Consider the following 26064-nt stretch of genomic DNA (forward strand, 5'->3'; position numbering starts at 1 on the left):
AATGGTCAGCGCTGATTTGGTCAGCTGGTCCATAGACTCCGCCCTGGGCGCCCGGGAAAGTTCATCTTTCACCGCCGAAGAAAGCCCCTCTTCAAAGAGCATTTGAATGGGTTCCGCCGAAAGGTCCCACCCCAATCTATGTATCAACATTGTAAACTCAGTCCAGTACTCACGAACCGATCGGCTCCCCTGTTTGCACGCCATCAATTGTCTGCGCACCAGCCCCTGTTCAATCTCGCTGGAAAACATCAAATCCATGGCGCGAAAAAACTTCCTCGCGTCCTTCAGCATGTCACTATTCCCTGCCATCAGGGGTCTGACCCAATCTCTCGCCCCTCCTTCGAGATGGCCAATCACAAACGCCACTCTCGATGCCTCGTCGGGAAAGTCATTAAACTGCAGTTCAAGAGCATACTGCATCTCTGTCCTAAAGGCTTGGTAGTTCCTGGGGTCCCCCCCAAACTTCTGCACCATTCCTGGCATCTTTCTTGCTAGTGTAGCGCCTTTTGCCTTTTCTGCATCCTGCGCCCTCCTTTCTTCTAGCCTCGCCGTTTGCATTGCTAGCTGGAGTTCCAACACTCTGTACCTTTCTTCCAGGCTTGGACCCTCTCCAGCTCCTGCTGCTCCTCCGGCTCCGGCTGGGTTACTCATGATGCCTCTCTGCACAAGCTGCTTTCAGGGACTGTCCGATTGCTGTGATGGGATGATGAGCTGCTTGTGCGTAAAATCCTAATCCCTCAGAGTTTGGCTAAGTCCCCAAACCTCTGTCTGTGATGGAGCTCCTTAAACATGACTCCATCAATCGCTCGTTGTATCGGACAGTGGGCGTTTACGGAACTTCTTCCAGCATAAAAGCTCCTTAACGGAAACGCGTCTTCTGGACTCTCCTTCTGTGGGAAGGAGTTCTGTAGAATCCTCATGAAGAAGGACTTTATTCTATCTGTCATTAATCTTCCAACATTCAGCTTCACTGGATATACTAGTGTAATGAGAAAGGGATATTGCCCCCCCCATCTACTTTCTGCATGACATTCATAGTTCTATAAACTTGTTTCATGCTGCCTCTTTCTTGCCTTTTCTCTAAACCAAAAAAAGTCCCAAATGCTGCATCCTTTCTTCATAGAGAGTTACTCCATCCCATTGAGCGTTTTGGCTGTCTTTTTCTGAACCTTTTCCAACTCTACAATATCCTTTTCGAGGCGAGGTGGTCAGAGCTGTACACACAGTACAGTGGTACCACGGGTTAAGTACTTAATTTGTTCCGGAGGTCCATTCTTAACCTGAAACTGTTCTTAACCTGAAGCACCACTTTAGCTAATGGGGCCTCCCACTGCTGCCGGAGCACAATTTCTGTTCTCATCCTGAAGCAAAGTTCTTAACCCAATGTACAATAGTATACAGGTTAGCGGAGTCTGTAACCTGAAGCGTATGTAACCTGAAGCATATGTAACCTGAAGCGTATGTAACCTGAGGTACCACTGTATTCCAAATGCAGCCGCAGCATGGATTTGTATGGGGTGTTAGGGGATGAGGAGTATCTCTGGTGGGGGACAGGCCATGCTCCTTCTGGGGCAGTTCGTCCAACTTTGGATCCCATCCCACATTCAGCTCTCACCTGTGACTCCTAGAAGCTGTCAGCATGCTACAACGGCCACACCCCGGGAACGGCTTTGACTGGCTAGCTAAACCAGGTCAGGGTAACCAATGGGTCTTGAACCCTCAGTAGTTAGGGACTTTCCCTGCATGCGAAGACAGGTTCCGGCTGATGGGAGCAGATGAGATCAATAGTGGGCCTAATGGTCAAGAAGGCGGTTCCTCCATGTGCTGTAGAGGGAAGTGAGGGGCAGATGGGGCTTGTCCCCCTGGCAAGGTAGGAGAAGGAAAACTCTGGTCCTAAGCCTCCGCTGCCTTGCAGTGAATCTTCAGGAGAAGAAAAGGCTGAAGAGCGAACCCCACACAAATCTGGAGTAAGACTCCTTCTGGCAACTCCTGCAGCCAATCTGGTGCCAAACGCATTGCTCTGCTTTCCTTTGGACCACATTGGTGAGGTCAAGGAGGGGGGATGGTCTTGTCAACTGGGCAGCCCAGGACCTCCATACACATTGCCCTGGCTTGCACCCCAGGGAGGTCTCTTGGGTGCTGCTCATGCAGCGGTTTGGCTTCACCCCACTGTCCCTTTGAGATGACATCACCATTGTGCTATCTACTATGACTCTGGCTCAACACCTCCAGCTCTGATCTCATGAGCTTGGGTGGAAAATTAATATTCTTTTGTCCCCCCCCCCCTAGTATGCACCACTCGCTTATACTTGTCAGCTCCCTCCATTGGGGAGGCGGGGGGGGTATAAACTAAATCAATGATAAGATTATGTGATAATAATGATATGACTGAAGGCGGTGATGTCATTGCACTCGTTAGTGTGGAGGAACTGCCCCCCCTTCTCTCCCCAATGTCTCATTCTGGTGCGAATGGCTTCCTGCTCCTGTTCTCATCCGACATCTACCAGCGGGTCAGCAAAACAGCCTGCCCCACTGCAGAGTCCCTGTGTTGGGAGCTAATTAAACCGGCCACACAGGGTGGCTTAAAAAAATAATAGTGACTCCCCCTCGCACCTGTCCCCTCCCCCTGGAGCAATCGGCCACACGGCAAGGAGCGCAGGGTGTGAAATCTGACGGGGTGAAGAAGCAGCTACGGCAATTTGATGGTTGTCGTGGCGACTGAGAGCCTCATTGTCTGCCGTGACTTCACCTCTGTGGGGAGCGACCTCCATCAAGGCCCGGCCAAAGGGCGGATTACAGAGGGGCTGGGAATGAACGGAGGCAGCGGCGGAAATCGGTCGAGGGGGAGAAACTGGGGTGGAGGAGTGGAGCAGGACGACTTACTCCCCTCTCTCACTGACCCCGGGGCCACTGAGAATCCAGGAGCCTTCTAGATGCAGCTTTGACTGCAGAATGAGACGTGCCAATCCTAGCTCTGCAAAGGCACCTCGGCTGGAGAAACGAGTAGGCTGGAATCACCAGTGAGGCCACATTCACAAGTGTGTGTTTGATGCCAGGGCTTTCCCAAAAGAATCTTAGGAGAATGAGTTTCTTAAGGGTCCTGAGAGTTGCTAGGAGGCCCCTGTTTCCCCCTCAAGAGTTACCGTTCCCAGAATTCCCTGGGAGAAGGGATTGACAGTTAAACCATTGACAGTTAAACCATAGTGGGAATTGTAGCTCTGGGGTGAGAAGAAAGAGATCTCCTAACAACTCTGAGCACCCTTAAACGAAGGTTCCCAGAATTCTCTGGGGGAAGACATGAATGTTTAAAGTGGTATCACAAGGGTTTAAATATATGGTGGAACACAGGCGAAATCCTTGCAGGAACATAGTAAATGGATCAAACTATTGATCCATTTAGCTCAGTATTGTCCACACAGACTGACAACAGCTCTCCATGGTTTCAGGTAGGGAGTCTCTTCCAGCCCTACCTGGAGCTGCTACTGGAGACTGAACATGGGACCTTCTGCATGCAAAGCAGATGTTCTACCGCTGTGCCATGGCCCATCCCCACGAGTTCAAGACCAGGTACAGCAGCCTTCTCCAACCTGATGGCTTTGTTGGACTACAGCTCCCATTGTCGCTGACCATTGGCCATGCTGGCTGGGGCTGATGGGAGCTGGGAGTCCAGTAATACCTGGAGGGCACCCAGTTGGGAAACGTTGTACTGCAGGATCGAGTCCTGACAGCTACAATGTCCTTGTGCTTGAGGGTGAGAGTCTTCAAATCACCAAGTTGGAAGCCACACTTGGGCCCAACTATGGGCAGACCAGCAGAGTTTGGATTTTGGATTTGATATCCCGCCTTTCACTCCCCTTAAGGAGTCTCAAAGTGGCTCATGATCTCCTTTCCCTTCCTCCCCCACAACAAACACTCTGTGAGGTGAGTGGGGCTGAGAGACTTCAGAGAAGTGTGATTAGCCCAAGGTCACCCAGCAGCTGCATGTGGAGGAGCGGGGAATCAAACCCGGTCCACCAGACTACGAGTCCACCGCTCTTAACTACTACACCACACAGAGGGCATGCATAAAGCGTACATGTGGGAAGGGTTCAAAAATGGGTGGGGTGGGGTGGCTATAATCCCTATTCCCCCTTAATCTCATTCTTTTCGTTCCCCCTTCTGACAGTTTCAACGCTGTGCTATTCTATATTTTGGACACAGCATCTGTCCCAGCATTGGTGGTGGACTTGAACAAACGGTTCTTGCTCCACTGCCAAGTTCTTGCAGAGCCTGTGTCCGCAGTCTTAATAAAATTGCCCTATAAAATGACAAAGTAACAATGCACACTGCCCCTAACAATGCACTTAATGATTAAAAGCCAGTAAATTGGGCTCCATAAATCAAAACCGTTCGCATGGTTAGGATCACGAATCTGCATAACCTTTTCCACCTGCAGGGAACGTGCTGCCTCTCTAAGTCTTGGGATTTTAGGTTGCAACTTGAAGATAGTGGGTGTATTTGGGTGGAGGAAACACCCTATTTCTGTTAGTGTTTGGTATCATTTTCCCTTTCGCGTTTGCCTTTGGAAAAGTCTCGGAATTGGAACAAACTTTCCCGAACCTTTGAGTGGCATGGCAGATAGGGCTGGACCCAGAATTCAACGAGCTGGACTCAGTTCTTGCCAAACTCAAGGGTGCGACTGAGTCACAATTACTAACCTTTCACGAGGATTTGAAAAGGAGCCGAGTAAAAGCAGCTCAGTTTGGATGCATCTTCCAATGCTGGAAGATTTCAAGGCAGATGATTCAAGTTACAAGAAAGGAGATTGCAACTAAACATCAGGAAGAATTTTCTGACAATTGTGTTAGGCAGTGGAATGGTCTCCCTTGGGAGGTGATGGACTCTCCCTTCATTGGAGGCTTTTAAGCAGAGGTTGAATGGCCCATCCGTCTTGGATGCTTCAGCTGAGATTCCTGCATGACAAGGGGCTGGACTAGATGACTCTCAGGATTCCCTTCCAGCTGTAAAATTCTATGAGTCTACTTCTTCTCCATGCAGAGTTAAACTATGGAACTCGCTTCCTCAGGAGGCAGTGATGGCCACCAACTTGGAAGGCTTCAAAAAGAGGATTAGGCAATTTCAAGTTGCAGGTTTTCCACAGGCATCTCAGTGGCCCCTGAGCTGGACAAGATGCTGGACTAGAAGGGCCATTGGCCCAATCCAACACGCCATTCTTATGCAGAGCAGCTGCTTGGGGCGGAAATGGCCCTGATCCTTATTTCTCAAGCCAGTATTGATGCAAAAGGAGAAGAAAAGTGGAGTGGGGCGTTCCTGTATCCTACAAGGCCTGTAGGATCCAAAGCAACATCTCTTAAGCAGTAATAGCAGCTCTCAGGGCTGGCTTGACTCACTTCCAATACAAAGTGAGCAAGACTAAGCCAAGCCCAACCACTGCGTGAACTGAAAGGGGAGCAGCATCCGCTCACTCCTTCCCAGAGTCAGCTGGCGAAACATGCCGGCAGCCTCTTTTTAAAGTCTCCGGTTGCACCTCACTTCTGATGCTCTGAGCTGCATCGCTGGTACATCTCCTTGTTCTGAACTAGAACCAGCGGCTGGAGGAAGAGGAGGAGGAAGGGGAAAAGGTAGCCAGCAGTGCCCTCTTGTGCCTAGAAGTGGGAATTTCCATGTCAGTGAAAGGTGAAAAAGGGGCACATATCTCCCCTTTAAGACAGTCAGTGGCAGAGTAGTGGTTAGAGCAGCGCTTCTGAAACTTAGGTCCCCAGCTGTTGCTGGACTACCACCCTCATCATCTCTAGCTAGCAGGACCAGTGGGCAGGGATGATGGGAGTTGTAGTCCAGCAACAGCTGGGGACTCAAAGTTTCAGAAGCAATGGGTTAAAGTCAAGAGTAGGGCCTGGGAGAGACACCAGGGTTCAAATCCCCCACTTGACCCTGGGTGTAACCTTGGGCTGGTCACTGCCTCTTGGCCTACCGTACCTTACACAGTTGCTGTTGTGTGTGTAAATGAGAGGAGAGAACCCTGCAGGGAAAGGTGGAATAAAAAATGCAATAAATACATAAAAAGCACATGCATGCCTGCTTGCCAGAATCCTTTTCTTCTGTGAAACGCATAATTCAAATTGGCCAAAATGTGAGCCAGCACAGCGCAGGGGTTAAAATGTCAGATTAGGACCTGGGATACCCTGGCTCAGATCCCTGTTCAGCTGTGAAGGTCATTTGGGCGACCTTGGATCAAGTCCCCATCACTCAGCCTAGCCTTCCTCGCAGGGTTGAGGATAAAATAGGCAGGGGGAGAACCATGAATCCCACCTTGAGCTGGCTGAGAGAATGGCTGCTTCTTGAAAATACTGATGTGTTGGACTTGGAAGGTTTTAACAATGTATTTGGTTGGCATGCATATCTGTGGTATGATAAGGTTAAAGCACATAAAGCGTTTAAAAACCATATTGTCAGAAAAGCATTGTTTAATGTCTGGATAAGATATAAGGACTTGCTAGAAAATAAAACCCCAAGATGGTTGTCACCAATGGAAGCAAAGGCTCAGAAAAAACTCAATATGGAGGCCAAATGGCCGAAGTATTGGGAAATTCTGGAACAAGAGGGAGATAGATTAAAACTGCAGAGTTTTGAAAAATTAAAAAATAAAGTGCGAGACTGGCTCCATTATTATCAAATAATGGAGGCATATAATTTGGACAAAAAACTAGGCTTCCAGGTGGAAAAATCAAAATTGGAAACAGAATTGTTAAATCCCAAAACTAAGAATTTGTCAAGAATGTATAACTTGCTGTTGAAATGGAATACGCAGGATGAAACAGTGAAATCTGCTATGATTAAATGGGCACAGGATGTTGGACACAACATTATGATGGCTGACTGGACCACAGTTATGGACCACAGGTATGAAGTTTACAGCATGTAATGCCTTAAAAGAGAATCTAAGGAAAATGATCTACAGGTGGTATATAACACCAGTCAAGCTTGTAAAAATCTATCATTTGCCCGATAATAAATGCTGGAAATGTAATGAGACTGAAGGTACATTCTTCCACCTTTGGTGGACATGCCCAAGGATTAATACTTTCTGGGAGATGATTTATAATGAGATGAAAAAGGTATTTAAATATACCTTCTTGAAGAAACCAGAGGCCTTTCTCCTGGGCATGGTCGGCCAATTGGTGCCAAAGAAGGATAGAACTTTCTTTATGTACGCTACAACAGCAGCAAGAATACTTATTGCAAAGAATTGGAAGACACAAGATTTACCCACCCGGGAAGAATGGCAGATAAAGTTGATGGACTACATGGAACTGGCGGAAATGACTGGCAGAATCCGAGACCAGGGAGAAGAGTCGGTGGAAGAAGATTGGAAAAAATTTAAAGTTTATTTACAGAAATAAAATTAAGGAATGTTAGAAGGATGTTGTAAAATTAAGGAATGTTAGAAGGATATTGGAATGAAGTTACATGGCTTTAGCAGAAAGGTTATAAAGAATTAAGTAAAAATAGATTGTTAATGGGTCAAAGTGGAAAATTTAAGGTTAGATTGGGTTAAGATAAATTATGGAACAAAAAGTGAGTAAGATGGAAAGGATTTGCTGAAACAGCTAATTGAACTAGAATACAAAAAAAGGGAGGTGTGAGGAGGTCGATGAAACAAGTAAATGAAAGATAAAGATAGGGAAACATTGGGTGTGTTTTTAAATACTTGTTTTTCTTTTTTCTGTTTTACTGGATTGTTTTTTTCCCTTTTTTCCTTTTTTATGTATTTAATTTTTCATTTTTTCATTCTTCTTTTTTTTCTGTAATCTTTAAACCCTTAATAAATATTATTTTTTAAAAAATGAATCCCACCTTGAGCTCCTTGGAGGAAAGGGCAGGATATCAAGGTAAAAAATAATAAGAATATCAATGACAAAATGAGAAGTTGTCTGGATACTGAATCCACTGATTTGGAAATCATACCCTCTTGATTCCCAAGGTGCAAAGGTAAGTTTCAGCCTGTGCAACAGCAACACTTCCTTGACACATCCCAAAGCAGTAGAGTGGGGAAATGAAACCTTACTATTTCATCTGTTTGGAAAGAGAATGCATGGGTTTGGGGTCTGTAAGGGCCTTGGATTATTCAAGGCCTGAGCCTGTTTCTATCTTAACGCCCCATCTCCCTTAGAGTGGGGAAAAGAGAGTCAGCATGAAGGTAGGAGAAAAGGCGAAAAGGTGAAGGAAATATGCGACATTTGAGGTTTTTGACCAGCAATTCTGTTCCCCTGTTTCTCCTTCAAAGCTAGTTTCTTGCGGTCTCTTATTAACCAGTTTGTGATAAACTCTGCCACCTCCATAAAAGCTGTTAAGTTTGCTGTGTGTGAGAGCAGAAAACCCTATCAATCGGATCAGAAAAAGAGAGTCTGCCTGATGGGGGACTTCTCCAGCACTGACTGCAGCGGTGAAACTATATTTTCTTCCCCACCTGCTACTTTGTGAGAACGAGCCCTGGCCAAAGTAGAATCATAGAGATGGACACTGAGCCCTGTTTTGCGGGTGTGAAGTGCTGATTTCTACCATGGCCGCTGAGGAAGACAAAACCTTGCTGGAAGGGGGGAAAGGATGGCTCTGCAGCATCCAGACCTGTTTTAGGTCTGTGTGCCACAGCTGCAGAGCCGGGCAGGCGCAGAGGCAAGTCCTTTGCAGCATTCTGTGCCAAGGCTGCATACAGCCCCGTGTCACACCAAAGGATCACAGGGTGGGAATTTGGGAAGGGAGTCAGGACATGGCCAGGTGATGCTCAACTTGCCAGTGACCAAGTTGAAGATGCTTCTCATTTATTTTAACTCCCGCTCTGGAACCCAACACCAACCTCGCTCGGTGCATGTGCCTCAAAGTCCCTTTAGAACGCACAGTGCTCCTCCGAGCCCTCCCCCACCCAGTCCCAGAAGCCACCCCACTCGAGCCCGGCTCGGGTTTCCAAAGCGCAGACGGTCAGGATGTGATGAAAGGCACTGTCTTTATCTTTGGATTAACAGCTTGCACAGAGCGTGGGTCTCAAATGATACCGGGGAGGTGGACTTGCAAAAAGGGTGCAGCCTATCTCGAAGGAACTCTTGCAAACAGCAGAAGCAGAGCCCAGGTGGGATCTCATAAGAGCAGCCTGTGGAGGAGTATTTCTCTCCACCCCCCAACCTATATTTATCTGGGCTAAATTCCAGACACCCCACTCCACCTATGCAGCTGTCACCCTGTTCAGGAACATCTTTAAAGGCTCTTGGTCTCAAAAAAGAATTTCCAGCAAAAATGGAAATAAAGCAAATTCATTTGTGAGAAACAGAAAAACAACAACAACAACACAGAAGTTCCCAGGGGACTTTCATTATACTTCCAATGAAAGCATAACTTTCTACTGCAACAGAAGGTAATGCCAGGGCTCTAGAAGTCTTTGTGGCTGTTCCCTACTATGACAACAAAACAACAACACCACAAACTGGTTTATAAGTCTAAAACCAAATTTACTAGAATAATAGCTAGAATAGAGATAGACTTGTAACCATTCAAACAACAAACATACTCAGGTGCCATGTGCAAAAGAAAGCCTGGAGATACTGTAAACATGGAGCGGATAATTGCACAACTCTATCTTCACAAGTTACATGTGCAGTAAACATTATACAGGGTTGCTGTTCTGTGACTGGACTTAGGCTACTTGTTGAACAGTTCATTTATCCAGTCTGTATAACATTTTCTGCACATGTAACTTGTTAAGATAGAGTTGTACATTTATCCACTCCATGGTTACAGTATCTCCAAGCTTTGTTTTGCACATGGCACCTGAGTATGTTTGTTGTTTGAATGGTTACAAGTCTATCTCTATTCTAGCTATTATTCTAGTAAATTTGGTTTTTTTACTTATAAGCCAGTTTGTCGTGTTGTTGTTTTGTTGTATTATTATTACTGTCACCACATTTGATACTTTGTGTATATACTGTTCCCTACTATGGGAACAGAGTTTAATGGGGCTCCTGGTTCTTTCACGGAGCAAGTAGAACTGTGAAATTTGCTGCTAGGCTATGTGGTAATGGCCACAAACTTTGACGGCCTTCAAAGGGGATCAGACAAATGTGTATCTGCATATACTAGCCATGATAGTACTATGCCTCTGAGTACCAGCTGCTGATGAAGAGTGGTCTGGCACTCAGCTCCTGCTTGGGAGCTTCCCATTGGCTGCCTAGTGATGGAGTTCTTCTTAGCTCCTAAGTCGGGGTAGCCAATATGGTGCCTTCCTGATGTGGCTGAAGTACAACTGTCATCACCCCTGACCATGTTGGCTGGGGCTGATGGCAGCTGGAGTGCAGTTACAAGGTTACAGTGTGGTGCCGGTCATGCCAAGGTTGCAGGTTCAATCCCTGTATGTGACAGCTGCATATCCCTGCATTAGAATCATGGAATCTAAGGATCTCCAAGGCTCATCTGGTCCAACATCCTCCAATGCAGCTAGATCACTTCCAACTCTACAATTCTACATCTGCCTTGCTATCTTTGGTCCAGGGCTTTATGGGCATCCAGAAAAGCTTGGAAACTGGCAATCAAGCAATACACTTGGGGGTTTCCCCCCTTCTACCCTTTGGGTCCCTTCCAAGTCTACAATTCTATGGAATCTAAGAAGGTGACTTCTACCAGGTGATGCTTTTTGTCCACCTGGTCTAGTATTGCCTGCTCTGATTGGCAAAGGCTCCCCATCGTCTTTGGAAGATGCTCTTCCTCATCTCCTTCTACGTGTTGTTTTTTTAAACTGGAAAAGGCAGCGGCTGGACCTGGCTCCCTTTTGCAGGCCAGGTGCATGCTCTCTCACTGAGCTACGCTCCCTTCTCCTCCAGACTGCGCAAATGTAACTGATAGTCACAAGCAAGATTCTCCAAAAATGGGATTAGTGCCTTTCCCCCCACAGCCTGTCAGGAATGTTTATTCTTCCGGGAAGCCTATTTAAAGTGGCTAGTTCTCAAGAGCAGTCGCCTCGCAGGACTGCGGAGGCATTGTGCCAAGGGATGCGGCCGAGCCGTGCTCTCAGCTCCAAAGCCCTATCTCTGGCCTTCAAAGAGACCTGCCAATTGGTGTCGTGTTCCTCGCAGACTTACACATATCCCCACCCACGATCCCTCCTCCCTCTCCAAATCATGTCTCGGTCTGCTTTATCAGTTGGGCTTCTGTGGGCTGCCCCTCGAGTTCCACAGGGCTGTGTTCTATGGGTCTGGAGTCATCTGCATGAGAATCCACATAACACCTCAACGAAAGGTGGGGCAGCACAGTAGGTAGAGCCTGAGATTCTTAATCTCATTGGGAAAAAGATTCCTGCATTGCAGGGAGTTTGGACTAGACAATCCTCTGCAACTCTGTGATTGTGTGCATCCCAACAGGTCTGCTTTGGCAGAAGCCAGGTGGGCCAAAAACATCATTTTGTCTCGGTGCTCAGCACCAACCGATGGGCTAGCATTACCTGTCCCTCTGACACACTAGCATCCCGTGCCAAAGAGGACAGCCTGAGGGCAGGGTACAGATATCTCGCGCCGTATTTTTATCCCACCGCTGACTCACAGGATCAAAGAAAGGGATCAAGATAGCTGGGATGCTCACTGTCCTCTCACCTAATGACACCAAAAGCCATTAATAGCCAGGACACGCTGTTGCTCGTTCCTCCTTCGCAGGCAGCTCTCTCTCAAAGTCCTTGAATTTCAGCCCCCCGACCTTCCCAAAACTATCAGTCCTTTCGCCAATGCAAAGAGAAGAATATCCTACAAAATGAGAGTGGAGAAGAATAATGATCTCACTTTCTGTACCAGGGAGAGGGAACCTTTTGTCAACCAGAGGGCCGCACTCCTCTCAGGGCAATCTTCCGAGGGCCACTTACCGGTGGTGGATTGGGCCCAGAGGCAAAGGTGGCTGGGGCAACTGTGCCAATTCTAAGGTACCCCTGCCCGTACGGGCCAGTCGTGTCCGACTCTAGGGTTGTGCGCTCATCTCACTTAAGAGGCCGGGAGCCAGCACTGTCCGAAGACACTTCCGGGTCACGTGGCCAGCGTGATGAAGCTGCTCTGGCGAGCCAGCACCAGTGCAGCACATGGAAACGCCGTTTACCTTCCCGCTATTTATCTACTTGCACTTAGGGGTGCTTTCGAACTGCTAGGTGGGCAGGAGCTGGGACCGAAAGATGGGAGCTCACCCCGCCGCGGGGATTCGAACCGCCGAACATACGATCGGCAAGTCCTAGGCACTGAGGTTTTACCCACAGCGCCACCCGCGTCCCGTGCCAATTCTACCTCTGTACAATAGTCACTTTTTACAGACACTGCTACACGCCTCTCTACCTTCTATAATCCAGTGTTTCCCAATCTTGGGTCTCCAGCTCTTTTGGGACTACAGTTCCCATCATCCCTGACCACTGGTCCTGCTAGCTAGAGACAAGTGGGAGTTGTAGTCCAACAACAGCTGGAGACCCAAGTTTGGGAAATATTGCTCTAATCCATAGAAGCAAGAAACCTTACTGGACTCCAAGGACACATTCCAGGCAGGCAGAAACACTTAAGGAGGACATGAAGCAGGGCCAAGCAAGGGAGAATCCCAAGGACCAGATAGGGAGGTTTGGGGGCACATTCAAACCCTGGGCCTGGAGGTTAAGGCTATTGATGGCTACTAGCCACAATGGCTATACTCTGCCACCCCAGTGGGCATCTGGTCCACAGGCATCTGGTCAGCCGCTGTGAGAGCAGGATGCTGGGCCAATGGGCCACTGGTCTGATCCAGCAGCCAGGCTCCTTATGTTCCTATAGTCATGCTGGCTGGGACTGACACATATTGGGAGTCCAAAAACATTTGTGGGGAATGGAACGCTGGCTGCAACTGGGAGCATGTGCATCACATGCATTCCCAACACTGCATCCCAGACGCGGAACCCAGGGTAAAAGATATGCAGATTGAGGGGTGGGGTTATGCAGATGAAGGGGCTGTGCCATGAAAAGAGCGCTTGCATCTTAGCAGTCAGGATCATAGGATTGTAGAGTTGGAAGGAACCCTGAAGATCATCTACTCTGGTGTTTTCCAAACTGCCACCACAGTGTTGCCCAAACTTGGGTCTCCAGCTGTTTTGGGACTACACCTCCCATCATCCCTAGCTCACAGGACTAGCTGTAAGGGATGATGGGAATTGTAGTTCAAAAAAAGCTGGAGACCCAAGTTAGGAAAACACTGATCAAATGCAACCTGTTGCAATGCGGGAATATGCAGCTGCCCCATACAGGGATTGAACCTGCAGCCCTGGAGATATCAGCACCAGGCTCTAACCAACTGAGCTGTTCAGGAGGCTTAGCCCAATCATGCACCCCAATGGTGTCTTGCTAGCACATCCATAGCTGCCACTGACTTCCAGCAAGAAAGAAAAAGGGGCAAACTGTTGAGTGGGGAGGGGACCCCACAGGAGTTCTGAAGGTGCAATTCCTGCATTGCAGGGGGCTGCTCTAGATGACCCTCTGGGGTCCCTTCCCGCTCGACAATTCTCTGATTCCAAGCTTGCTTTGCTCCCCCCCGCCCTCGGCTGCTCTTTTTACAGCAGATTCATACACAAACATGCTTTGCTAGCCATAGTACTGAAATGCCTGCATTGGTCCCGAAGGGATTTGTTTACGGGCTGAGTTTAAGAGACCACCCAAGCGGGGAATCTTTTCTCGGCTCCGGATGATCTCATCTCTTGGCCGACCGCCCCCCCCCATCTCCCCGTCCAGCCACCAAAAAAAGGGTCGTTCCACCGTTGCATAATTGGATCAGCCTAACACACGCTTTGGGCAAGGGGGGTGGGGGCTGCTTGCCTTCCTGAGCAATACCTTTTTCGGGCATCTGGTTTTCTTCTCCCTCGGCCACCGACACAAAACTAATCACCGGGAGAGATTTAGAAGGCAAGATTCCCTTCCCAACCATGGGAAGGAAGGCAAAAGTGAGAGGCGAGAGAGACGGTGGAGGTGGTGCAGTGGGTTAGGGGTGCCAGACTAGGACCTGGGTTCAAATCCCCCACTCGGCTGGGAAGCTCACTGTTGTGACCTGGAGGGGCCAGTTGCTGCTTCCTGGCTTAGCCTACCTCACAGGGTTGTCGTGGGGATTAAATGATGAGATAGGGAACCACATACGCCACCTTGAGTTCCTTGGAGGGGGAAAAATGTAGGATAGAAAATGTTTCCTGCAGGGCAAGAGGGTGTTGTCATTCAGTGCCAGGGCCTATTGTGGGTTTTTGTTCTATTATTTCTTCATTTATATACAGTGGTACCTTGGGATGCGAATGGGATCCATTCCGGAGCCCCGTTCGCATCCTGAATAGAACATAAGATGCGACGGCACATGCACGGGTCGCGTTTTGCCGCTTCCACGCATGCGGGTGACATCATTTTGAGCGTCTGTGCATGCACAAGCGGCGAAACCCGGAAGTAACGCGCTCCGTTACTTCTGGGTTGCTGCAGAGCGCAACCCGAAAGCGCTCAACCTGAAGCACATTCAACCCGAGGTATGACTGTACTGTTGTATGAGGCAGCAGCTGCAGCTTTTGGGTAGAAAGGTTATATCGAAGGCTTAAAAAAAAATTACAGCTCAGTTCGAAAGGTCTCCAAGTTGCAGCAAGTTCCTGAGAGAAGCCGCAGCAATCCTCCTGCCTTGACTCACGCGCAACGCTCGCCAAGCTGCCCTTCTCACCTGAGCCTGTTCTGAACATCTCTCTGCATCAAAGCCCCCTCCCAGCATCCTGCCACCTTCTTCTCTTCAGACTCTTCAGACAGAGCGTCTCACCTGTTCAAAACTTTCTTGTGGACAGAGCCTGGAAGATTCTATAAGCAACAGGTGGGAACTGCGGCAAAATTCCATCCCTGCCTTTTCACACACACCTTTCCCTCTGCAACCCTTCTCTCATTCAAGTTCCATGTGTGCTTCACTGGCTCAACCAACACAAGCTTTAGTTGATTCGCCTACTGTTTGGGCCTTGGGCGATGGACCTTCACTGCAGATGAAAAGCATGGGTGCTGGGGGGGCACCCAAAGCATGCTGCAAAAAAGCACCCAAACCATGCTGGGAAAAGTGCCACCCTGCTCCCGACCCGTTTCGCAGCTGCAGAAACCAAAGGCTGCTGGCTTTGCAGTTCCTCGCCTAATACGGCCTCGCAAGGGACATTTTCTCTGCTGAGCCCCCCTTGGGATTCCAAGCCGAGGCAGGAACTTAGCGTGTGACTCCTTCTCTCTTAAAAAATAAATAAATACCAAGTCCGCATGACCTGAGCCCCAGGCTACCAGGGCCCAGCGTATTAGCAAGCAATGACATTCCTCTCAAAGCCCTTGTGCCTCGTCTCTCTCTGGGTATCAGTTTCCAGCCTGGTCCATCTACTTTTAAGAAGCCCATTTAGGAGATGCGACTCACTCTTCCTGACCCGATTTTCTTTAAAAAGAAAACGGGCATTCCAGCACCTGTCAGCATCCCCTTGACCTCTGCGGTTCTTGGCAACCTACGCCTCAAAGGAGCTCAAATAAGCCAGACCGCTAACACGCTGTCCTTCGTCTACCCCAGACGGTTGTCCTCTGGGGCTGTCTGCTGCAGGAGGAGGGCTGGTGGGTCGCTGAGCACCAGAGAAGGTCCATCGCCCAAGGCCTAAACAGTAGGCGAATCAACTAAAGCTTGTGTTGATTGAGCCAGTGAAGCACACAGGAAAATGCAGCTTATGTTCCTGCGCCAGACCATTCGTCTGTCCAGCTCAGTACTGCCAGCACCAGTGTTTCCCAAATGTGGGTCTCCAGCTGCTTTTGGACTACAACTTCCATCATCCCTAGCTAGGTCAGATACCTTAGGGCAGGGATGTTTCATCTGGGGAAAAGGCCTTCTCTGTAGGGTCTCTCACTTTCATGGAATTCTCTCCCAAGGGCCTCTAAACTCAGATCTTTTCAGCATCAGGAGAAGGCGTTGTTGGTTATAATCCAAGAACTTGAACAACTGAGAAAGGTTTTTCTTAAACATCAGTCTCTTTTATTATTCTTACATTTTTATTTCTCCTTTCCTCTAGAGCTCAAGGTGGCATACGTGCTTCTCTTCCCTGTCTATATTCTCACAACAACCTTGTGAAGTAGGCCTTGCTGAAATCTCTTTCATAAAGCTATGATTACTCCTGGATGGAGATTCATAGCCAGGTAACAGTGCGCATCTGACTCTCATCAGCAGGGATGGGCAACCTGTGGCCTTTCAGTTGATGCTCTTGCCAGATCCAACTATCATGGCCAACAATCAGAGCTGTACTCCAGTAACACCTGGAAGAGCCTGGGTTCCATATGCCTGGTCGAAATAGCTGACTTTGTGGAGAGGACTCTACTATATAATGCAGAAACGCGTAGGCAAGGGGTGGAGAACCTTCTGCCCTTCCAGATGTTGTTGGACTCCAGGTCTCCATGAGTTGCAGCCATCAGGGAAGATAGGAGCCCCACTCCTGCTCTACAGGCAAAGCCTACAGAGAGCTGAATGGCCTGACCACTCTCAGCACCGAGTTCAAATCCTCCTCCTCCAGTCGCATGACTTACCTCTGGACCAGGCTCCCAAAGAGCAGTTGCAGGACCTTCTGCATGTTCTCCGTGCACAGCCAGCTCCAATGATCCACCATAACCAGGCGGAGGAGGTCCAAGGCAACATCCGCCAGTAATGTCTCCGACTCTGCCAAAGTCAAGGTGACACAAAGGTAAGGTAAGGAAACTGCCTCGCACCAGGTGAGGCCGTTTGTCCATCCATCCAGACTAGAGATGGGGAAACCTGTGGTCCTCCAGGTACTGTAGTGCTACAACTGCCATCATCCCCAACCAATGGCCAAGCTAGTGGGACTTGTTGGGAGCTGGGAGTCCAACAACATCTAGAGGGCCAAAGGTTCCGCATCCCTGTGCTAAACCACAGTTTACTGTGACAAGTATCAGCTGCAACAAGTGTCCAGCTTTAACACTCCCTTCCCCTCACTTCTGCTCAGCTGGGGGAACTTCATAAACTTCCAATTTAAGTTAAGGCCAGCTTTTGTGTTGTCCAAACCTGACTTAACTATGCCCAAAATAAGTTGACCTAGTTGATATGAACCTAGCTTGTTTCGACAAACCATAGTTAACGTTCAGTACCTTTCAGGATTCGGACAACACAGTAAACCATGGCTAGCTGAAACTGCAAGCGAAAGCTTCCGAACCGCTTGCAGCTATGGCCATGGGGAGAATGCAGCTCACACCAACTTGCTCTCATCAAGCTAAATTATGCTTCAGTGCAGGAGTAGAGAAGCATTTTTTTATTGACCCCAACCAAGGATATGCATCTTTGTGTTCCCCTTCTCACAGACGAGGTGTGTGTGTGTGCGTACACCTCTTGGGGGCAACCTTCTGGGGGCTGCCAGCCAGTGTAGACAATATTGAGCTAGATGGACCAATGGCCTGACTCCAAGTAAGCCACCATCAGGACAGCTCTGCGCCAGCTCTCAGGCTATTGTGAGTCACCTGTCAGCAGCGGGTGGACCTAGAAGCAAAGGTGAGCGGTGCAACAGATCCAGCGCTTATCTATCCATTGCAACCAAGCAAATGAAAGAAATTTCCCCTCTCCATCCATCCACTCCAGCAAGCAGCCCCATCACAGCTCAAGGGCACATTCCAGCCAGTCAGGAGGAGGATATGGAGCAGGGCCAATGAGGAGCATGACTGCAGCTCCCAGCATTTCTTGGAGGGACAGAGGGACCGGCTATCAAGCAGTCTAAAGTCAGCGTTCAAACTATGCCATTTATTTGCTATGGCTGCCTATTCCCCATTCTGTTCCTTTAATTCATGGTAGTCCACTGCCACCTTGTGGTAGCATCCTGACTCAGCAGCAGAGACCATCATTCACAGAGCAAACAGCTCTGCTTTAATGACTCTGTTGCTCATCACAGCATAAGTCAATTTCAGGATAGGAAGGGATTTGGGGAAAGTGTTGAATGTTGTAGGTACAGAAGGCCAGGCCTCCCGAGAAGCAGCCTCCAACTGGGATCCATCTCCACATTTTGGCTTCAATTACCCTGCTTTGACTCCCCTCTTCTCCGCCCGCTAGGTAAAGGTAAAGGTACCCCTGCCCGTACTGGCCAGTCTTGACAGACTCTAGGGTTGTGCGCCCATCTGACTCAAGAGGCCGGGGGCCAGCGCTGTCCGGAGACACTTCATGGTCACGTGGCCAGTGTGACAAAGCTGCATCTGGCAAGCCAGCGCAGCACACGGAAACACCGTTTACCTTCCCGCCAGTAAGCGGTCCCTATTTATCTACTTGCACCCGGGGGTGCTTTCGAACTGCTAGGTTGGCAGGCGCTGGGACCGAGCAGCGGGAGCGCACCCTGCCACGGGGATTCGAACCGCCGACCTTTCGATCGGCAAGCCCTAGGCGCTGAGGCTTTTACCCACAGTGCCACCTGTGTCTCCGCCCGCTAGGCCACTCCGAAAGGTCAGCAGAAGCGAACAGGTTCACATTCCGGACATCTCTGGAAAACCACATCCCAGGCATTTCTCCAGAAGAGCCTTCCCCTCCAGAATATTCTAACCCTGATGACCTGTTTGACAGGGGAACGGACTCCCTTGGAATGTTGTGGACTCTCCTTCCTCGGAGGTTTTTAAGCAGAGTTTGGATGGCCATGTGTCCCAGGTGCTTTAGTTGAGATTCTTGCATTGTAAGGGGCTGGACTAGATGACTCACAGCGTCCCTTCCAACTCTACAGTTTTATGATTCTTACATGCTCCACAGTTAACTCAGGAGAGCAGGGCCTTTAATGTGGCTGCCCCTGTTCTGTGGAACAGAATCCCTGTTGAGATATACATATACAACAGGTGCCTGCTCTCTGTTGCTTCTGCAAACAACTGAGGACATTTTTGTTCCGACAGGCTTTCCCAGCCAGATGAATGGGTCTCTGCCATGGGTGTCCACTTCGCATGGTTTTAAAATGTATCTGTTGTCATTTTCTGTGTTGTTTTTAACAGAGTTAATGCTGTTTTTTTGTAATTTGTAAATTGCCTGGAAAGCAATTCAGTAATAATAGTGTTCTAAGTTGGGGGAGGGGGAGGAATCCTCTAAACCCTAGAAATTATTAAATGGTAGGATTTTGATTAACTGGAGTATTGAAGGGAAGATTACAGCCCAGTGGAAAAAGACAGGCTAAGTTTCCTTTCCAAGCCTGGGCCTCACCTGGAATAGAGGCATTAAAATGATGAAAGGTGTTGATGACCCATCTGAGAGGAATTCTTGGGCCTGGGCAGACAGAAGGTTACCAGGGTAACTGGATGTGAAGTAACAGAAAAAGAGATTCTTTAGCAAGTTGTGCTGGGAAGAAGAGGGGAGAGGAAAAAAGACTGAGATCCATCTTGGGCAGGCTGGCTGAAGGCAGGGTGTTTGTGATGCCTTGGACTCCCAGTCCAGCTGCACTGCCGTGGGGAACAAGCCCTGCTTGAGACGACCATGCTGCAAGATTTGAACACCCTCCATGCAGCCTGAAGGTGTAAATAGGTGAATAAATCATATTTCTTAAAGCTACAAAAGTCTTTGCTGTGTCTTCAATTCTGCAAAGGAGCACAGACCTTGGCAGAGGGTCAAGATACCTAGAGTGCCATGCATGGCTTGGCGGGGATTGGGGTAACCGGTTAACAATAGTAAGAGGTGAAACAGGAACAGCGCACAGGTTAGAATTTTTACCAGGATTGCTGCTGCCCTCTGCTGGCTGCTGTGGTGCCTTCATGGGCTTCCCGATGTCCAAACTGGATGCACGTCTAAAGGCATTAGGATCTCTGTCTCCCTCACCCTCTGGGCTCTCGTCAAACACGGCCTCCACCAGCTTCTCCTGCTTCTGGATGAAGGACTCCATCCTTGCCAGAGACAGGAACTCTGAGACCTGAGAGAAGAAGGAGCAGGTCACTGCCACAGTCGCTGCCTCTCTGCCTACCTCACAGGGTTGATGTGAGGATAAACGCAGGAAGGAGTGAACCACATGTCCCACTTGGAGCTCCTTAGGGGGAAGGCAGGATAGAGATGTAGCAAATCATAACAACGGGGCTCCTTTGAGAGTCAGGGCAGGATAGAAATCGAAAATGAAATTGCTGGAATGTGGATAGCAACAGGGGGAAATATTTCACACAGAACTATGAAGACAAAAGTTTGAACAGACCAGTGGTTGTAAACATAAATGAAAATTAAGTGACGTATTAACATAGGAATGGTTAATTGACTAATTAAGAAATGCAATGTGATATTAGATGATTAGCACTCCGCAAAATTCAGAGCATGGGAAGTCACCGAAAGATATATACCGGTAATTTGGCAATATATTTGGTTTTTTTTATTGTAATTTGGAATGTTTTAATGTGTTTATTATTGGATTATTAAAATGAAAAACTCAATAAATATTACTACCAAACATTGAAATTAAATAAATAAAAATAAATTAAATGAAGAACAATGGATACAACTCAGTCCTGGGCTGCCTGTTGAAGCAACTCAGTGGGGTGGCTCCTGCGGGGAGCCCGGATTCATGGATAGCTCAGCTGGTTACAGCATGGTGCTGATAATGCCAAGGTTGCAGGTTCGATCTGTGTAAGGGACAACTGCGTATTCCTGCATTGCAAGGGGTTGTAATGGATGATCCCCAGGGTCCCTTCTAAACTCTACCCTTCTATGATTCAGATTTTCTCAGGCATGTGTGCACACTTACAGCGGTGCCTTCCTTGAAAGAATATGCAATCTTCTCCTGCGCTCCAGGCACATTCAGGACCGGAGCAATTTTGCTGGATGCAAATCTCAGCCTAGGCCTGCGAAAGAGAAAACCCCAGAATTGTTATTTACCTGTTATAACCCGTTTTGCCTCCAAAGAGCTCAAGACTGGTTCACACAGGCAGGTTCCTTGACCTAACTATTGGTAGCTGAATGCGTGAACTGCACTGTACCCAAAGTTATTTTACATAACATCATAAAGGCAAGAGGAGTAAAAATAGAAGATAATAATAATAAAGTTTTTAAAAAGAATGACTAGCATAAAATATATTCCAATGCACCTAGTCCCCTTTTCAAGTCATTTAACCCAGTGACCAACAACATTCACTCTCACACAAATATTTCCACATGCCCTGATGAAGGAGTGCTTTACCTGGCCTGAATCTCCTAGCAATTAATTTCATTGGGCAATCCCAAGCTCTAGTACGGCCTGGATAGTTTAGCTGGTTAGAGCGTGGTGCTGATAATGCCAAGGTTGTGGGTTCTATCCCCCTATGGGACAGCTGCGTATTCCTGCATTGGATGGGGGTGGACTAGATGATCCTTGGCATCCCTTCAAACTCTACAATTCTGTGATTTTATTATGTCTCCTAGATTGTAAGTCCAAAAACAAAGACTGATTTGGTTTTCTTAAAAAAAATCTGTGTACAGTGCCTAAGGATTTTTATGCGTTTTATAAGGACACAACTGCAGGATTGGCAAATTGAGCATTCATCTGTGTGCACTTACAATGATGTGCTTTAGAGAAAAGGTACATACACCTCGTTACTATTGAGTTGAACCTTCAAGAATCATAGAAAAATCCTGCTAACGAAATGTTACTGAGGCACCTGCACAAGGCAGCAACAGGAACAAGCCGGGGGTAGTGACCAAAGGCCAGAAAAATAGGGTCTATTCCCAATTGTGGCATCATGTAGGGTGGTCACCAAAACAAACAAACAAACAAACAAGTATCACCAAAACAAACAAGCAATAGGACACTGAATGATATGTACAAAGGAAAACGTAGCTGAAATCTTTACTATAATTTAAATCAGTGGTTTTTCCAGGGCCCTTTGGTTCCGTAAACTCATTCCCAGTGCCCCCTACCCTACCTTATAAAAATCATTATTCAAAATAGTGTTTTGCATGACCCACAACCTGCTTGCTCAATCTGCTGTTCAGGTACTAGCCCCCGATGAGCAAATTCCCAACTATGATAGATTTAATTTAGCAGACCCCAAAATAGCCCCAAGGTGACTTACAATAGTTTAAAAGATAGAAAACGGAACTCAACACACTATCATAACCATTCTTGAAAACTCTCTGTTTTCAGGGTTATCTTTAAACTAAAGTGGAAAGATTTTGAAACAGGTGCTGCCTTCAAACATAAGGCTTTTGTGTGGACCCAGAACCAGCCTAGCTAACACTGCAATCTGCAAGGAAGCAGTTTCAGCCCACTGATTTATTAATTTTGCATTTTCTGCACCTGTTTCCATCTGAGAAATATGCTTTCTGGTATGGGGGTGTCCAGAGCTTCATTCAAAATACAGCAGATATACAGCTGGGGCTCCTTCCCAAGGACACTGAATAGTACACACCGCACAGCTTTTGGAAGGGCAATTTAAAAGCAGGATTCCCAAACACCCAGACACACATCTGATAACTGCAAAATCCGCTGTCAAGTCTATGGCTGTCGGGAGACACGATTTATTTGGAAGGGGTCTGCTGGCTTCCTAGAGAAAGCAAGAAGTCTGTTGATTGCTAAGGAATGTTCTTTCCTGCCAAGATTTCTCTAGTTTTGGAAGAATGCAATTCTCCCCATTGGATTGCTTTCCTGAAGAGAAATCTCTTTCCAGGAAGAAGGAAAAATGCTACAGATACCAGCACAGGGATGACAACACTCCTAATTCCAGCAAAGACTCAGTGACGGCCTCAATCGACCTGCACGTGTTCAGTAACGGCAAACACTGACTGCCAACTAACCAGCTACTCCTCCAGATAAAGGAGCCGAGTGTCCACTGGCTTTCACGACTGGTTGCCTCCGAACAACATGTGGCGCTCGGTGGAAAACTCAGGATAGGATCCTTTTGTGCGGCCAAAAATATAACCTTGCACAGCTTGGTTTCTGCACTCAACAAGTGCCAGTTTAATCATTCAGCCAAGTCAAGTGCTAAAGACATTCCTGGATGTAGGGTGGTCCAACGCGTGGCCCAAGGGCCCTCAGTGTCTTTCTAGTGGCCTTGGGCAACATTTGATGCCCCCCCAGCCCTCCCACTGTCTTCCTAAAGCTGGATAAGGAGGTGCTTAGATTTGGGAAGGAAGTGTGAGGCCTGTAAAAGGGTCCCAGAGTCCTCCAGCCTTCTTCCCAAAGCCTAGTGAGCACTTTCCCAGCTTTGGACAGTGTACACTTGGGTTGCAAGCATGATCCATGCGGGATGCACATTTGCAACCCACAGCATTCGCAACCTGCAGCGGCGTGTCTGCACATGCGCAGGTTGCGATTTGGCACTTCTGCGCATAGCACGATTTAGCGCTTCTGCACATGCGCAACCGCCGAAACCCGGAAGTAACCCATTCTGGTACTTCCGGGTTTCGGCGTGTCTGTAACCCGAAAAAACGCAACCTGAAGCGTCTGTAACCCAACGTATAACTGTACTCTTTTTGGCACCTTGTGGAACTAAGCCGCAAGTCCAGGTTCAGACGGCATGCCAAGCCAAGCTACAGTTTCCCTCAGGGTGGCAAAGCAGCACAAAGGCCGCAGAGGAGCAAACTGGCTGCAATCCCACCCGAAATCATGGTTTAGCTCAGTATGTGTGAACCAGGCCAGAAATTCTGGGTGCATCATCTCATCTCTGGGGCCTACCTTCTCCTTGAGTTCCCATGCAGGCAATTCCACCCCATACCTCTGTAGTCTGAAGTGTTAAAACTAGCGATGAACTTGAAATGCTTAGCGGTTTTCTCACACAAACTCTCTTGGTCGTGCTTATCTAGTGACATCTAAAGGAGCAACTAAAGGACTATCCACTCAGAAAGAAGGTCAATGTTCAAAGCTAATGGGAGGATTGGCCCCCGGCGGCACTCTTACTTGCTAGCCTTCTTCCCTTCGTTCTGGAGCTTCCCGTCCACCTCTGCCTCACTGAGCTCTTCCGTCGGGCTCTGCGGCTCAGACCGGGGGAAGGCCGTTTTCAAAGTGTCCACAATGGCGTTCATCACAATCTGCAAGAAGGATGGGGAAAAGAGGAGAGGGGCATTCAGCTAAAATAGGGATTGCAGGAGACCTTTTGACATTGCCAGGGCCAAAGTTCTGCTCTCCCCATTTTCACACCGAATGGTTTAAATCATGGGTAGGCAAATTAAGGCCCGGGGGCCGGATCCAGGCCAATCGCCTTCTAAATCTGGCCCACGGATGGTCCAGGAATCAGCATGTTTTTACATCAGTAGAATGTGTCATTTTATTTAAAATGCATCTCTGGTTTATTTGTGGGGCATAGGAATTCGTTCATATTTTTTTTCAAAATATAGTCCGGCCCCCCACAAGGTCTGAGGGACCGTGGACCAGCCCCCAGCTGAAAAAGTTTGCTGACCCCTGGTTTAAATGTATGGAGCCGATCTTGGGTTATTTGAACGGGATTTATTGCTCTTTTTAATGTTTTGCTTTTGTGCTCTGAGCACCCTTACCTTGTCAATCCTGGAGACCACAAAGGGCTTTTTGACGAAGGCGATCCTGGCGTCTGTGTTCAGGGCCAGGAATTCTTGCATCTCCTCGCTGTTGGCAATCTCAGGAATAGCGCACAGTTGCTGGAAGAAGGAGAAGACGAATGCTATCGTGGCCAGTTTAGGAGCACGTTTGGGCAGACTTTAACCAGGGTTAGCCACAGCCACAACCAGCACTGGAAACAAGTAGAAGGTCCCTAAACACTGGTCTATTGTAAATGTAATGTAAAACAGCCAGTGGTGCCTCACCCCTGCCCAACTGGTTTACATGTGGGAATATTGCACTAGCTTTCCTGACTGTAATGCTAGTGGGCTTCTATCCCATTTCCTATTGCTCTCTCCATAGAATTGTAGAGATGGAAGGGACCCCCACAGGTCATCTAGTCTGACCCCCTGCAAATGCAGAAATCATGGCTGAAGAATCCCTGGCAGATGGCCATCCAACCTCTGTTTGAAAACATGCCACTGCAGGACCTTTTGCATCTTGGAATTGTGGCTTTTTCACCGATATACTGGCAAACTGTGCTAAATTTCATTTACACCAGTGGGAGTGGTGCAACACAACAACGAACGCCAACAGACCACGTCACTGCCCCCCCTCACCCTTTCCACAAATGCCTGCTTGTTTTTTCACCATGATGACCCCATGAAAACAACAGGAAATAACTGCACGCTGGTGTACAACCCCAAACTCTGACACTCTGCCGTGGTTTTCCAGGCTAAGGGGGCTGTGAACAGATTTTTTTTCTGGAATCCGACAACATAGAAATGAGCCATTAACATGCGCTGTGTTCCATTAGGTTTCGTAAGTGGGTTTTATGCCGTGTGGATATAATATAATGCGGAAATGTTGGGGAAATTGAATAAACTGCCATGTGAAAGCAGCCGCAGTCATAGGTCTCTCCTAGCCTTACTACAGCGGCAGGGCTCACTCCAACCCCCACCCTTGGTTTAATGATCTGGTTTGCACAATACAGTAAGCCAAACCATAGGTTAAAACAAGCTCCCAGGGAGATCATGGCCACTTTGCTCCTCCTTAGTAGTTTTGCTGCTGTGCCACACTGAGCTAAGCCAAGGTTTGGATCAGATACAGGCTTGTGGCTAAGTACTCTCCTCACTAACCATGAGATGTGGGGAAGAGCAAACCTTGGTTCCCCTCTGAGTGGCCCCCAGTAAACCATGGTTTGCCTTACCATGTTGTGGGAACCAAGCAACTGTCTGGAAACCCCACTGTTTAAAACAGGGGTAGGCAACCTAAGGCCAGTGGGCCGGATATGGCCTAATCGCCTTCTCAATCTGGCCTGCGGACGGTCCAGGAATCAGTGTGTTTAACATGAGTAGAATGTGTGCTTTTATTTAAAATGCATCTCTGGGTTATTTGTGGGGCACAGGAATTCGTTCATTTTTTTCTTCAAAATATAGTCCGGCCCACCACATGGTCTGAGGGACGGCGGACCGGCCCACAGCTGAAAAAGGTTGCTGACCCCTGGTTTAAAATGGCTGAACCGTGACCCTACCAAGTCTCTTCGGCAAGGTTTATTTAAAAAATAAACCTGCTAAGAGAAATTACGTGGC

At 48.1% G+C, this 26064-nt stretch overlaps 1 protein-coding gene across 1 annotated transcript in view; it reads right to left on the minus strand.

Annotated features, from left to right (window-relative positions):
- Nucleotides 1-26064, minus strand: part of SNX19 (sorting nexin 19) — a 44493-nt gene that overhangs the window by 13974 nt on the left and 4455 nt on the right. Inside the window, exons 4-8 of the mRNA XM_053366638.1 lie at nucleotides 24454-24573; nucleotides 23861-23991; nucleotides 20735-20831; nucleotides 19723-19918; nucleotides 16575-16704 (exon numbers count right to left, since the gene is read on the minus strand). Coding sequence (XP_053222613.1) covers nucleotides 16575-16704; nucleotides 19723-19918; nucleotides 20735-20831; nucleotides 23861-23991; nucleotides 24454-24573 — 674 coding nt within the window. The remainder of the gene's footprint in view (nucleotides 1-16574; nucleotides 16705-19722; nucleotides 19919-20734; nucleotides 20832-23860; nucleotides 23992-24453; nucleotides 24574-26064) is intronic.

This window comes from Podarcis raffonei, chromosome 15 (genome assembly GCF_027172205.1).
Source record: "Podarcis raffonei isolate rPodRaf1 chromosome 15, rPodRaf1.pri, whole genome shotgun sequence".
NCBI lineage: Eukaryota > Metazoa > Chordata > Lepidosauria > Squamata > Lacertidae > Podarcis > Podarcis raffonei.